Genomic DNA, 13,299 nt, shown 5'->3' with positions numbered 1-13,299 from the left:
CGCCAAACTGTGAGGCGCCAAGATGCACGGTTTGAGGCGTTATCAGCCCACTGGCGGTGGTCAATGTGGCAGGCACCAAGAGATTTCTTTAGGCAGTCCTTGTACCTTTTCTTTGGTGCACCTCTGTCACGGTGGCCAGTGGAGAGCTCGCCATATAATACGATCTTGGGAAGGCGATGGTCCTCCATTCTGGAGACGTGACCCATCCAGCGCAGCTGGATCTTCAGCAGCGTGGACTCGATGCTGTCGACCTCTGCCATCTCGAGTACCTCGACGTTAGGGGTGTGAGCGCTCCAATGGATGTTGAGGATGGAGCGGAGACAACGCTGGTGGAAGCGTTCTAGGAGCCGTAGGTGGTGCCGGTAGAGGACCCATGATTCGGAGCCGAACAGGAGTGTGGGTATGACAACGGCTCTGTATACGCTATAGAGTCCTTAGATCATACGGTTTCGAAACAGACCCTTCGGCCCAACTTGCCGACGTGGACCAAAATGTCCCATGCTCACTTGTTTCAGCATCCTAAGCTCATCTCATATACTGCTAATGTTCTAAATTAGGAATCGTTATCTTTCCAAGTGGGATGTTGGCACTTGTATGTTATTCCATCTACAAAATGCTGGAATCCTTGAGCTTCCTAATGTACCAGATTGCAGCAGTTTGAACTGTCACCTTAAGGCATTTAGAAATAGACAATGTATACTGACCCCCTACAAACACACACATACCAAGCATAGTAAAATCCCAAGTTTCTGGAATTCAAGCAACCAGCAGCCTCAACCAACCGGCAAAAGGAAATGCAGAAAATAAATAGGTAAAAAAGTATGAAAGCGTAAAATTGACATCCCTTTGAGGTCAGTTCGCCATCAGTGCTGAGAGGGGCTGGGAAGACACTCTATAAATACAATTCATTTTCTTCTTTCAGGTTATGGAACATAATGAAATTGAAAGAAACTTCTCCCAGGAGTATAAAATTGTGAGGGGCTCAAATAATTCTTCAAAGTAGAGGTATCTATAGCCAGAGAGCAGAGCTTGACATAGAACATGGTTCATTGCAGCACAGTAGGGGCCCTTCACCCTATAATGTTGTGCCGACCCATATAAACCTACACAACAATCTAAACTTTCCCCACCTCATACCCATAGCCCTCTAATTTTCTTGCATCCATGTGCCTGTCTCAGGATGCAATGTCCCTATTGTACAAGCCTCTACCCACCCCAGTCAATGCATTCCAGGCACCCACTCACCTTAAACCAGTGGTTCTCAACCTTTCTTTTCCACCACGTGCCACCTGACATCTCAACCAGGTTGAGAAATACTACCCTAGGTGCTCTGTGGTTAGAAAGGGATTATATAAAGTGGTAATGAAGACGCTGTTTACATCCGGTACCGCACGGATGGCAGTCTCTTCAATCTGAGGCGCCTGCAAGCTCACACCAAGACACAAGAGAAACTTGTCCGTGAACTACTCTTTGCAGACGATGCCGCTTTAGTTGCCCATTCAGAGCCAGCTCTTCAGCGCTTGACGTCCTGCTTTGCGGAAACTGCCAAAATGTTTGGCCTGGAAGTCAGCCTGAAGAAAACTGAGGTCCTCCATCAGCCAGCTCCCCACCATGACTACCAGCCCCCCCACATCTCCATCGGGCACACAAAACTCAAAACGGTCAACCAGTTTACCTATCTCGGCTGCACCATTTCATCAGATGCAAGGATCGACAATGAGATAGACAACAGACTCGCCAAGGCAAATAGCGCCTTTGGAAGACTACACAAAAGAGTCTGGAAAAACAACCAACTGAAAAACCTCACAAAGATAAGCGTATACAGAGCCGTTGTCATACCCACACTCCTGTTCGGCTCCAAATCATGGGTCCTCTACCGGCACCACCTACGGCTCCTAGAACGCTTCCACCAGCGTTGTCTCCGCTCCATCCTCAACATCCATTGGAGCGCTTACACCCCTAACGTCGAAGTACTCGAGATGGCAGAGGTCGACAGCATCGAGTCCACGCTGCTGAAGATCCAGCTGCGCTGGATGGGTCACGTCTCCAGAATGGAGGACCATCGCCTTCCCAAGATCGTGTTATATGGCGAGCTCTCCACTGGCCACCGTGACAGAGGTGCACCAAAGAAAAGGTACAAGGACTGCCTAAAGAAATCTCTTGGTGCCTGCCACATTGACCACCGCCAGTGGGCTGATAACGCCTCAAACCGTGCATCTTGGCGCCTCACAGTTTGGCGGGCAGCAACCTCCTTTGAAGAAGACCGCAGAGCCCACCTCACTGACAAAAGGCAAAGGAGGAAAAACCCAACACCCAACCCCAACCAACCAATTTTCCCTTGCAACCGCTGCAATCGTGTCTGCCTGTCCCGCATCGGACTTGTCAGCCACAAACGAGCCTGCAGCTGACGTGGACTTTTTACCCCCTCCATAAATCTTCGTCCGCGAAGCCAAGCCAAAGAATGTGAGTGGAAAAGAAAGGTTGAGAACCACTGCCTTAAACAGGTGCCCTCTGGTATTTGCTGCTCTCATCTCGGGAAAAAGGTGCTGTTTGTCCACCTTATCTATGCCTCTCATAATCTTGTAGACTATGAAAGGGGATACAAGAAGAGAAAGTCATCCAGTAAGTTGTTAGAGTTTGGAATGCACTGCCTGAGTGGGTGGTGAAGACAGAAACTGTCACAGCATATAAGTGGTATCTAGAAAAGTACATGACTGCCAAGGCACAGACGACTTACAGGCCAATTGCTCATTAATGGAAGCACAAGAGACGGCATATGCTGGAATCTTGATAAAGGGTTCCAACTCCAAAGGTTCACCATTCTTTTTTTTTCTCACTGAGGCTGCTCAATCCACTGGATTCCTCCAGCAGATTCATTTTTTATTGTAAATAGGATTAGTATCGAGGAATGTTGGATGGTCACCATGGACGGAAGGACCACATGGCCTGTTTCTGTGCTTTTACGCCTCTGACTAGGTGGCTTCTATAACCTTTCCTCCAAAGCAACAAGTCAGCATTGGTGCCTTTAATGTTTCAGGCATTGTAATGTATTTTGCAATCTGTTATGAGTCCTTGCCTGTCCAAACTCTCCTGCAGTTGAAATGGAGGACCATCACTGTTTGAACTGGATCTCCTGCCTTTATTCACACTCAGGACTGAGATTATTTTTAAGACATGCAGCATGGTCACAGGCCCTTCCAGCCCACGAGCCTGTGCCACCCAATTAACCTACAAATTCCGGATGTTATGGTGGTCGTGGGGGGGGGTGGGGGTGGGTGGCGTAACTGGAGCACCTGGTGGAAACCCACACAGATATGGAGAGAACTTGCAAACTCCTTACAGACAATGATGCATTTTCAGATCTTATCAGGGGTGTTTAGAATCTGAACTAAAGATAAACTGCTGCTGTGCTACAGCATGCCTGTTTTTAAAAAAAAATCTATAGTTATATACTAGGGGTTGGCCACATGATATTTAATTAAGTGGATGCATGGATCATTAATCAGTCTTTGTTTCACATTTAAAACTGCATTGAATTAGTAGGACTAAAATATAAAAAGTGCTGGTGGAAAAAATTGTGTGCAAAGCAGGTCAGCATTATACAGTAATATAATTGAAATACAGTACCACCATTTGTCTTTTCAAAAGATTGAGATTAATGCATTTTAAAATTGGGATCTGTTTTTACTGGATGACTGATATCCTATGGAAAAATATAACTTTTGCTTTTTCTTTGTACATTGCTTTAACTCATTATGTTAAATCCAATGAGTGAAGCAGTCTACGCTCAATCATTCTGACACTTTTTTAACTCACAGTAAGCCCATCATAAACACTTAATACTGCACGGAACTGTCACGACAGGTCCGTCCCAACTTTGCATTTAAAAAGACCTTAATTTTTACAGAATCTTTTACAATCTCTGATGACCCAAAATAGGATGTACAGGATGATGAATTAACTTTTTAAAAAATTTTATCACAATATTTGAACTGTGGCAGATATGCAAGCCTGTACAAACAACACTGAGATAATAATCTCTCCCGCTGATGTTAGTTGAGAAGTGTCCAGGGTGGGACCACACGGTGGCAACTTTCAAAAATGCAAGTTCAATCCTGACCTCTGACGCAGTCTGTGCGGTCACGGGGGTTTCTTCTATTTGCTCTGGCTTCCTCCCACATCCCAAAAATACACAAGTAGGCCACGATAAAAGTTTTCCATTGTAAAGGCAAAAATAAATTAATGGAGAGTTTTTGGTGACGTCAAGGTGCAGTTCTGCAAAGAACTAAAGAGAGTGAAGTGGTCCATTGAAAGAGAAGTGGACCTTTTCACTATCCTTGCACTTGTTCTGATCATCGGTTCATGTTAACAGCCAGGCTGCTTTCCTTCTGACTGTTAATTGAATGGTATTTGGAATCATAGAGTTGTACATCACTCATCCATGTATCCATCCAGATTTCTCTGAAAAGTTAAAATTGAACCCACATCCAGCACTTCTGCTGGCAGCTCATTCCCCTTAATATACCACTTAATCTTTCACCCTTAACCCATGTCTCCAATTCCTATTTCACCCAACCTCTGTGGAAAAAGCATGCTTACATTTACCTTATCTATATCTCTCATAATTTTATGTACCTCTATCAAATCTCCCATCATTCTCTGATTATAAATTGTGTGCTATAGCGTTAACAATTTTCCCACGCTGTTTCAAAATTGTCCACTATTGCTATTTATTGCTATTTATTTCTTCTCTCCAAGGAATAATATCCTAACCTATTCAACTTCTGCCTCTAACTCAGCTCCTCAAGTCCAGACAACATCCTTGTTAATTTTCCCTGCACTTTTTCAATCTTATTGACATATTTTGTGTTGGTAGGTGACCAAAAATGCACACAATCCTCCAAATATGACCTCACTCACGTCTTATACAACTTCAATATAAGATCCCTACTCTTCTGTGTACCATACTCTGATAAATGAAGGGCAATGTGCAAAAACCTATCAACAGATGTGCCAAAAAGCCTCAACCCTATCAACGTGTGACTCCATAGAGCAGTACAGGATAGACCATTTTCAAATATGTGTCTGTATTCCCAGATTTTTTAAAAAATTTGGACATAAAGCACAGTAATAGGCCATTTCGGCCCATGAATCTGCGCCACTCAATTAACCTACATTCCGGTACGTTTCGAATGGTGGGAGTAAACCAAAACCCCAGGGGAAAATCCATGCAGACTCGGGGAGAATGTACCAACTCTTTGCAGACAGCGTGGGATTCGATCAGGTAGAGAACTGTGGAGTTTTACCACTCTACAGTTTCCTAACATTACCATAAAAGTCCTACCCAATCCTCTGAAAGTGCAACTTCGTCCACATTAAATTCCATCTGCCATTTTCCAACCCATTTTTCCAGCTGATTCAGATCCCTCTACAAGCTTTGAGATCTTTCTTCCCTCTCCACTACACCCCAATCTTAGTATTATCTGCAAATTTTCTGATCCAATTTACTGCATTACCATCCAGGCTGTTGATATCTTTGATAAATGAAACTCCTTCCTCTCACCTTAAAATTGTGCCCTCTTTTTTTAAATAAAAGCACAGAAATGCTGAAGGAACTCAACAGCTCTTGCAGTGTCCATAGGAGCTAAAGATACATAATCAACGTGATTTATATACTTTTTTGTGGTCACTTCCCAGCTTCTTTCTCTCCAGAAGAGACAAACCCTGCCTAAACAAACTCTCCTCTGCACCCTCTCCAGCGTTAACGTGTTCTTGCTGTAGGGTGGTGATCAGAACTGCACCCAATACTCAAAGTGAAGTCAACTCAGAGTTTTGTAAAGTTGCAACATAATGTCACCACCTTCACATTCTGAGCCCCATCAAGCAGGCTACATGTTTACTTCACCGCCCTATCTAATTGCCACTTCCAGGGAACTATGAACTTGAACCCAAAGGCCCCCCCGGTCCATCACATTCAAGTTCAAGTTTATTATCTGACTGCAGTGCAATAGGGAGGGAGCAATAGGCTTTAATATACAGAAGAACTTTGCTGGCTCGGATCCAGGTATAGGAAAGGGAGAGGTGGCTCGATCTTTATGGCCCAAGGCCACGGGGGAGGAGTCATAGGGTATGAGTCATCAGTGGGCGGGCCAACTCCATATATACAGTAGCCAACAATAACTATATACAATGGAGGAAACATATCGCCACACTGATGGTACATAGACAACCAGTAAAAATAATTTCTCCAGGCCACAGTGCACCCATATAGACACACAATACACAGCTCATAATAATCGCGTCTCCACAAACATATAATTTGAAATAAATAATTATATATAAATATTTTGGGTTGACTGATTCGGTAAGTGAGAGAAGAAGCCTGATTTTGATGCTCCAGCACCTCTTTCTTGATAGTAGTGGGTCAAAAATACTGTGTGCTGGATGGAAAGGGTCCACGATAAATCCCTGAGCCCTATCTAAGCAACACAACATTTACCATGATGGCAATCATTAGGAGGAGAGACCCAAATGATCTTTTCAGCTGTTTTGATGATCCTTTGTATTGACTTCCGGTCTGATGCTTTGTAGCTACCACATCACACAATGATGTAGCCAGACAGGACACTCTTACAGTGTCAGAATTAAATTCTTTCGTTTAAAAATATTTTTATTGATTTCAACATAAAATCCGACATACAGAGTTTTAGAAATGAAAGTGCATTTGTGCACATGTAAGTACACAAATTTTTTTTTTTAAATAAATTAAACTAAGTTCAGAATTAGGATTAAATTCAATGTGCCGAAATTCCATTTAACTTTTCATCTGATCTGTATCCTTCTATAGCCTTGGTCAATATTCCTGACTACCCTCAACACCACCATCTTACTTGTCATCTGCAAACTTCCTGATGATCACTCCTCCAATCACATCCAAGTGATTAGGTTGCATCACAAAGATCAAAGCTATCAGCCATAATCCAAGCGATGTATCATTTTGCCCTGCCTCCATACATCAGTGCTTGTGGATGTAAATGCACACACATCCAGAGCTCCTTTTGCCCCCGGTCAAAGAATGAACTAGTGGCAGGCCTATAGCCCAAGTTCAAACACCACTCTGATTTCAAACTGCATGCATCCATTGTAACAGTGTCCTTAATCATGTTTAGAGTTCGTTTCCAGGTTGATGGTCAATTGTACTGTTTTGCCATCGAAATGATAATTAAACACTTAGGATTTTTGTGGAGACCGAAGAGACTGCAAATGCTGGATTCCATAGCAAGGAATAAACTGCTGGAGGAACTCAGCAGGTCAGGCAGCTTCCACGGAAGGAAATAGATAGTCGACATTTTCGGTTGAAACTCTGCTTCAGGACTGATAATCCTTACAAATATGTTCTGATTTGTTTTCCTCATTTCAGGTATTGCGTAAGAAAGAGTACGCACGTTGGCTGGAAAACCGCTTGGAGGCGGAATCCTCTGTTGAAAACAGAGAAGAACTTCTGTTCCAGTCAGCAGTCTCCTTGGAGACTGACCTTCAGCTGTTGGGTATGGGATAACTTTTTGGTGATTTAGTAGGCTGTAGATAAGCATATTTGTGCTTTGATGCATTGGGTCTTAAAAGTAAGTTCAGAAAACCTCTGGAATCTGGCAACCTATTCCGTTTGCTTGAGACTCACTCTTACAATGCCTTAACTAATACACCTGCATTAAAAATAAACAGTTTAAAAGTCAAAATTACAATACTGTACTTACACTGAATAAACTTCACTTGCAAAAATATGTAAACCTTAAAGCATTTTACTTAATTTTCAGACACATTCTTTGAAAACATTTAACTGTCGCTGTATCTGCAGGTTCCTTGCCCTGAAAGACGAACAATTGCATTGTAGATAATTTCCACCCTCCCCACCCCACCCCCCCTCCACACCCCAAGTTTATAGATAAAACCTTTGACCAGGGAAATTCTTACAAAGCAGTGACGAAGAGTCACCCCAACGGCGAGCGGCACCAACCAACTCTTCATCCTGTGTGACATCATTGCTGATTCGCACAACTTTATTCAAGCACCTGCTACAAGCAAAACACAACCAAGGCTGGCTGAATATTTGCTCCCATCTAATTCTTTTAATTTTTATTTATTTTTCTCAATCTTTTTAGCAGTTGCTTGAATTCCAGATACGAGCGGTTTTACGGTAGTTGGAAAAACAAAATTCATGTTTATCTTTGGAATTCTGTGTCTGGCAGAAGATGTGGTTTTTGCATTGAATTCTCCATCGTTAATAAAGCTTCAATAGAGTGATAGCATCTTGGATAATAAACTACATTAATTACTGTAAGTGAAAATAGATGTTTCCACACAGAAGTCCATCTATCCTGCTTCCAGACGTCATGCTGTAATAACCCTGAAACAGAACTAGAAAGTGCAAGAAGTACTCAGCAGGTCAGGCAGCCACTATAGAGAGCTCATTTCAAGTCATTGGCATGTCACCATTTATTTCTATCTAGTTCAGTGTTTCTGGACTTCAGTTTTAAAAGCTAGGTTACTTTCATTAAGGTGTATTGGTGTTAGTGAAGTGTTAGCCCATACTACGTAGAGTAGATGTGCTTGCTGTATGCACTTGTTGCTGAGATGCAGTGTTCCTGAATGAGAATCCAAACTCAGGGGCATCCTTGTGATGGGTGAAATTTTGACGAGCACCAGGACTTTATGTCTAGAACACATTCTGAACCACGGAACTGCTGCTAAAACCTTGGCCAGAGGGCAGAGCCAGGCTCTCCACTCCACTGTCAGTCAAAGTAGCCTGGGCTTTTGATGCTTGTAAACATCACTGACATTCAGAAACAGTTCTTCTTCTTCCCCCAGCCACCGCCCCCCCCCCCCCATTTCCTTTCCTCTACCTTTCTCTCTCTCTCTCCATTTTTCTCTATCACCTTCCACACAGCTAAAAATCAATTCTCATCTATTATATCTAGTTAACACCTTTTGTCCGTTAGCCTGCACTCCTCCCAATCCCATTCTGCCCCCTTTCTTTCCCCAGCATCTAATTCAGATGCCTGTCTTTTTTCACTAATACCTTGAGGAAGGGATCAGGCCTGAAACGTCTTTACCTCCTATGGACGCTAAGTGAGACCAGCTAAGTTCCTCCGGCATTTCTGTGATGTGACATCCCTCCCATGAGCTTGGCCACCCAACTATACCAATTAACCTACAACCCCTGTACTTTTTGAAGGGCGAAAGGAAACTGGAGAACTTGGAGGAGGCCATCGCCAACACGGGGAGAACATACAAATTCATTACAGCCAGCGACGGATTCGGACCCAGATAGCTGATGCCATAATAAAATGTTATGTAAACTGACACCCTGGCCATGCTACCCTGCTGAGTAGAAAATGCCTTGACTCTAAATCCAGTGTACATCAGTGTTAAAAGTACGAGTACATCGCTATTAAACAGGAAATATTTCTTCATTTGTCAATCATGAACCTCACAAGTTGTCCGACAAGAAAGTCTGCAGATCCTAGGTTCGAGTATGATACGCAGTCATGCTGGAGAACTCAACGAATCACAAAGCATCTAAAGGAAGTAGAGGGTAACTAAGTTTTGGGCCTGGGTCCTGCAACAGGTGCTTACACCTCCTCCCTCACCATCATTCATGGCCCCAAAAGTGAAGCAACATGGGAGAAACTGGACACAGACGAGCAGATCAATTCAGTGAGCAGCTTCACTCTGTCTGCTGCAACAGCAAGGACGTCCCAGTGACCAACCATTTCAATTTCGCACACCATTTCCCACACTGACTTGTCTGTCCGTGGGCTCATGCACTGACAAACCAAGGTCATGCACAAATTTGAGGAACAGTACCTTGGATTCCGTCTTGACAGTCTCCAACCAGACAGCATTAACATCGACTTCTCCAATTTCTGTTAACCCCCTCCCTCACATCTCTCTATCCCTCCAGCTTCTCATCCCTTTCCTTTCTTCCCTTATAGGAGAGTAACCCCCCCTTATCACTTCTCACCTTTTTCTCTTCTACCCTCACACCTGTATCTGCCGCCGACCTACCTGTCACCCTGTGCTCCTCTCCCTCCCTCTTCCCCCTCCTCTCGCCCCCTATGTTTTATTCAGGCAACTGCCTGTATTTTTTTCTCCTCTTATACCTGACAAAGAGTCCAGGCCTCAAACATTAGCAGCCCTTAATTCCGAGGGATGTTGAGTTTCTGCAACACGTTTGTGAATTGCATTGACTAGTTGTACAAAGGGATTTAATTTTTACGGAAAAACACAAACACTTAAAAAATAGACCCTTAACTTGTGGGTGCTGCAAACAACTTTGAGGTAATGAGATTTGCTTAAAATGCTTGAGAGGTTGTGTGATAAATCACATCTGCTGGTATGCATCACTGGTGGAATTTATGATTTCAGATGGGAAACCTCAACAAAATCGTATCTTTTTAAAAAAAAAGCAGGTAACTGTGAATGTTGCCAAGGTCATAAGTAAGTGCAAGCATTTGGAAACCAGTGTAAACTGTTGAATCTTTATCCCTACAGTTTATTTCACCTGATCCATTCTGCATCAATGATACGAGCCTTCAGTAGTCTTCAATGCCATGGTATAGGTATCAGGTGCTTTGTTTTACTCTTAGTTACAGACTGCATTTATTCTTCTGTTAACTCTGTATGGTCAGCTTACCTGAAGTCCCCTCTCCTAGAGTTTTGCGCAAGTCAACGTGGTCCACTCTTTGCTCGGGCCCAATTTATATTGCCAGAGATTTTCAACAACTCAACGCACTCCCTGTTTTCAGGCTGCCTCATTGCTCCTTCCAAATAGCTTTCAGTTGCCTATTAAGACTTTCCAAAATGAAATCTGTTTCAGTGTTTCTGGACTTCAGTTTATCTTTCCAAACTAAAATATGTTTCAATGATTCCTCTCGACATATTGCAGAATATAATGGGTGACTTGCTAGAGGAAGTATAAACACAAAATGCGGAGAAGCTTTAGGTCAAACAGTGTCCTTTATGTAGCAAAGGCAAACATACACATAACTGACGTTTTGGGCTTTTGCCCTTCATCTGAGTATGAGAAAATGCCAGTCAGCAAATGAACAAAAGGGTAGGAGGGGGGAAGGTGGGCGGCGGGGGGGGTGGGGGGAAGGACAAGGCAGGAAATGATAGGTGGAAAAAGGAGGGAGGGGACAGTAACAGCAATGAGGGGGAGGGAGGGATGGTAGGGCTGAGAGGGTGAAAGAACTGGAAGGACAGGAAAGGGGGAGGGGAAGAAAAGGGGAGTAGGTTTAATAGAAAGCAGTGAAGTCAATGTTCATGCCATGTGGCTGGAGGGGTCCAGCCAGAAAATAAGGTGTTATTCCTCCCATCTGTGGGTGGTCAGGGTGGAACAGTATATAAAGCCATGGACAGTCGTGAGCTCAGGAGTGTGACTCAAAATTGAAATGGTTGGCCACTGGGAGGTCACTGAGGTTCTCAATGGAGCAGAGGTGCTGAGCAAAGTGATCTCCCACTCTGCGATGTAGAGAATGCCACAAAGGGTGCACCAGATGCAGTAAATAAGTCCTCTGTATGTACAAGTGAGGTGTTGCTTCACATAAAAGGCCTGTTTGGGGCCCTGGACTATGGTGAGGGCAAATGTTGCACCTTCTGTTGGCACAGGGAAAGGTGCCGGGGCTGCGATGGGTGAAGAAGGATGAGTGGATGAGGGAATCGCGGAGGGACCAGTCCATTCAGAAGGCCGAGAGGGGAGGAGGGGGAAAAATGTGTCTGGTGGTGGGATCCTGTAGCAAGTGCCCAAAATTCTGGCAGATAATGTGCTGGATGTGAAGGCTGGAGGGGTGGTAGAAGAGCATGAGGGGGATTCTATATTTGTTGTGTCTGGGGGCAGAGGGGCCCATGGCAGATGAGTGGGAAATGGAAGAGATGTAGATGAGGGCTGAGTTGATAGTGGTTAAAAGCAGATATTCTTCTGTTTTGCAATGGATGCATTTAGAAATTTTGAAGAAACAGTTTTCTGGTTGGTGGTTGTATTTCCCACAATGGAACCATTGTTGGCGGGAAGACATTCCAACCAATAGGTTGGGTTGACCCACATTCAAGTTTTTATCTGCCATTTCAAAGCTGCAGACAGTTTTGTATGCAATTTGTAATGTAACGTCTTCATCCATTGCTAATAATTTTTGCTTTGCTTGGCAATTTGCCAGCCCCATCATTAATCTGTCTCCCAGTGTCTGATTTAGAAACTGCTCAAAATGACAGTGCTCTGCCAGTTTGCGCAACAATGCCAAGTATTTGCTTAGTGCCTCTCCTGGTCCTTGTCTCCTTTCATAGAATCATTGCCTTTCTGTCATAACTGGAAGTTTGGGGCTTAAATGGTTCCTTAGAGCTGTGCATAATTCATTGAATGTCTTTGTCCCTGGATCCTCCAGGGCCAGCGAGGTCTTAAGGAGGTTGAATGTTTTGCTGCCCATTATACTGAGGAAGAGGGAACATTTGCAGTTTACCGGACCTTCCACAATATTGTGAGCTACGTAGTAGTAGTTAAACCGTTCTACGTAGTTATCCCAATTCTCTTCAACTTCACTGAATTCCCCGAACTTTCCCTCTGCCATCTTGGCACGCTTTCGCATTGATCTTTTGATGGGACCTGTTGTGGTTGTTAGGTAGTCATTTTCTACCTTTTTTCTGTTGTTTTCCTTCTCACGGCTGGTGCATGGAGTATGTGTAGGGTTCGTTTTGTTCCTCGTCACCACTTTTGTGTACCCACTCGTACAATTAAGACTCGGAGACATGATGCTTTCTCATCCTTTACTTCTACTAGACTAACATGGCAACTGAAATACAGGGTTATATATATGGAAGGGTGACATCATGACGTGGGTGTCATGCAGAGGATGGTCTTATACCCAACCCACAGGAAGAAAGTACATACTCTTTACAGACTGTGCTGGATTTGAACCTGAGTCACTGGTACTGTAGCACTAAGCTCTGATACTCCTTTGTTTCTTTCCCAATGGGAATAGCTGAAAGATTCTGTGTACGGGGTGGCAGAGGGCTTCAAAGATTTTGCGAGCTCTCTTCAAACAATGATCCCGAAAGATCACGTCAATGTGGGAGAGGGAGATCCCAGTAATCCTCTCTGCCACTCTTATGGTCCTTGTAGATTGACCTCTGATCTAATGCTGTACAGCAACTGTACCACACTGTGATGCAGCCAGCCAGGATGCTCTCAATAGAGCACCCTTAGAAAGTTGACAGGATGTTGGCTGGTAGCTTTGCCCACTATAGTCC

The 13,299-nt window shown here is 43.8% G+C and overlaps 1 protein-coding gene across 3 annotated transcripts in view; it reads left to right on the top strand.

The window, feature by feature from the left end:
- Positions 1-13,299, top strand: part of atp10a (ATPase phospholipid transporting 10A) — a 252,799-nt gene that overhangs the window by 213,727 nt on the left and 25,773 nt on the right. For all 3 annotated transcript variants that reach the window (XM_069891894.1, XM_069891893.1, XM_069891895.1), the window contains one exon: positions 7,421-7,547. In XM_069891894.1, the coding sequence (XP_069747995.1) occupies positions 7,421-7,547 (127 nt within the window). The remainder of the gene's footprint in view (positions 1-7,420; positions 7,548-13,299) is intronic.

This window comes from Narcine bancroftii, chromosome 7, assembly GCF_036971445.1.
Source record: "Narcine bancroftii isolate sNarBan1 chromosome 7, sNarBan1.hap1, whole genome shotgun sequence".
NCBI lineage: Eukaryota > Metazoa > Chordata > Chondrichthyes > Torpediniformes > Narcinidae > Narcine > Narcine bancroftii.
The sequence above is the reverse complement of the archived record's forward strand: the minus strand, read 5'-3'. Positions and strand labels throughout refer to the sequence as shown.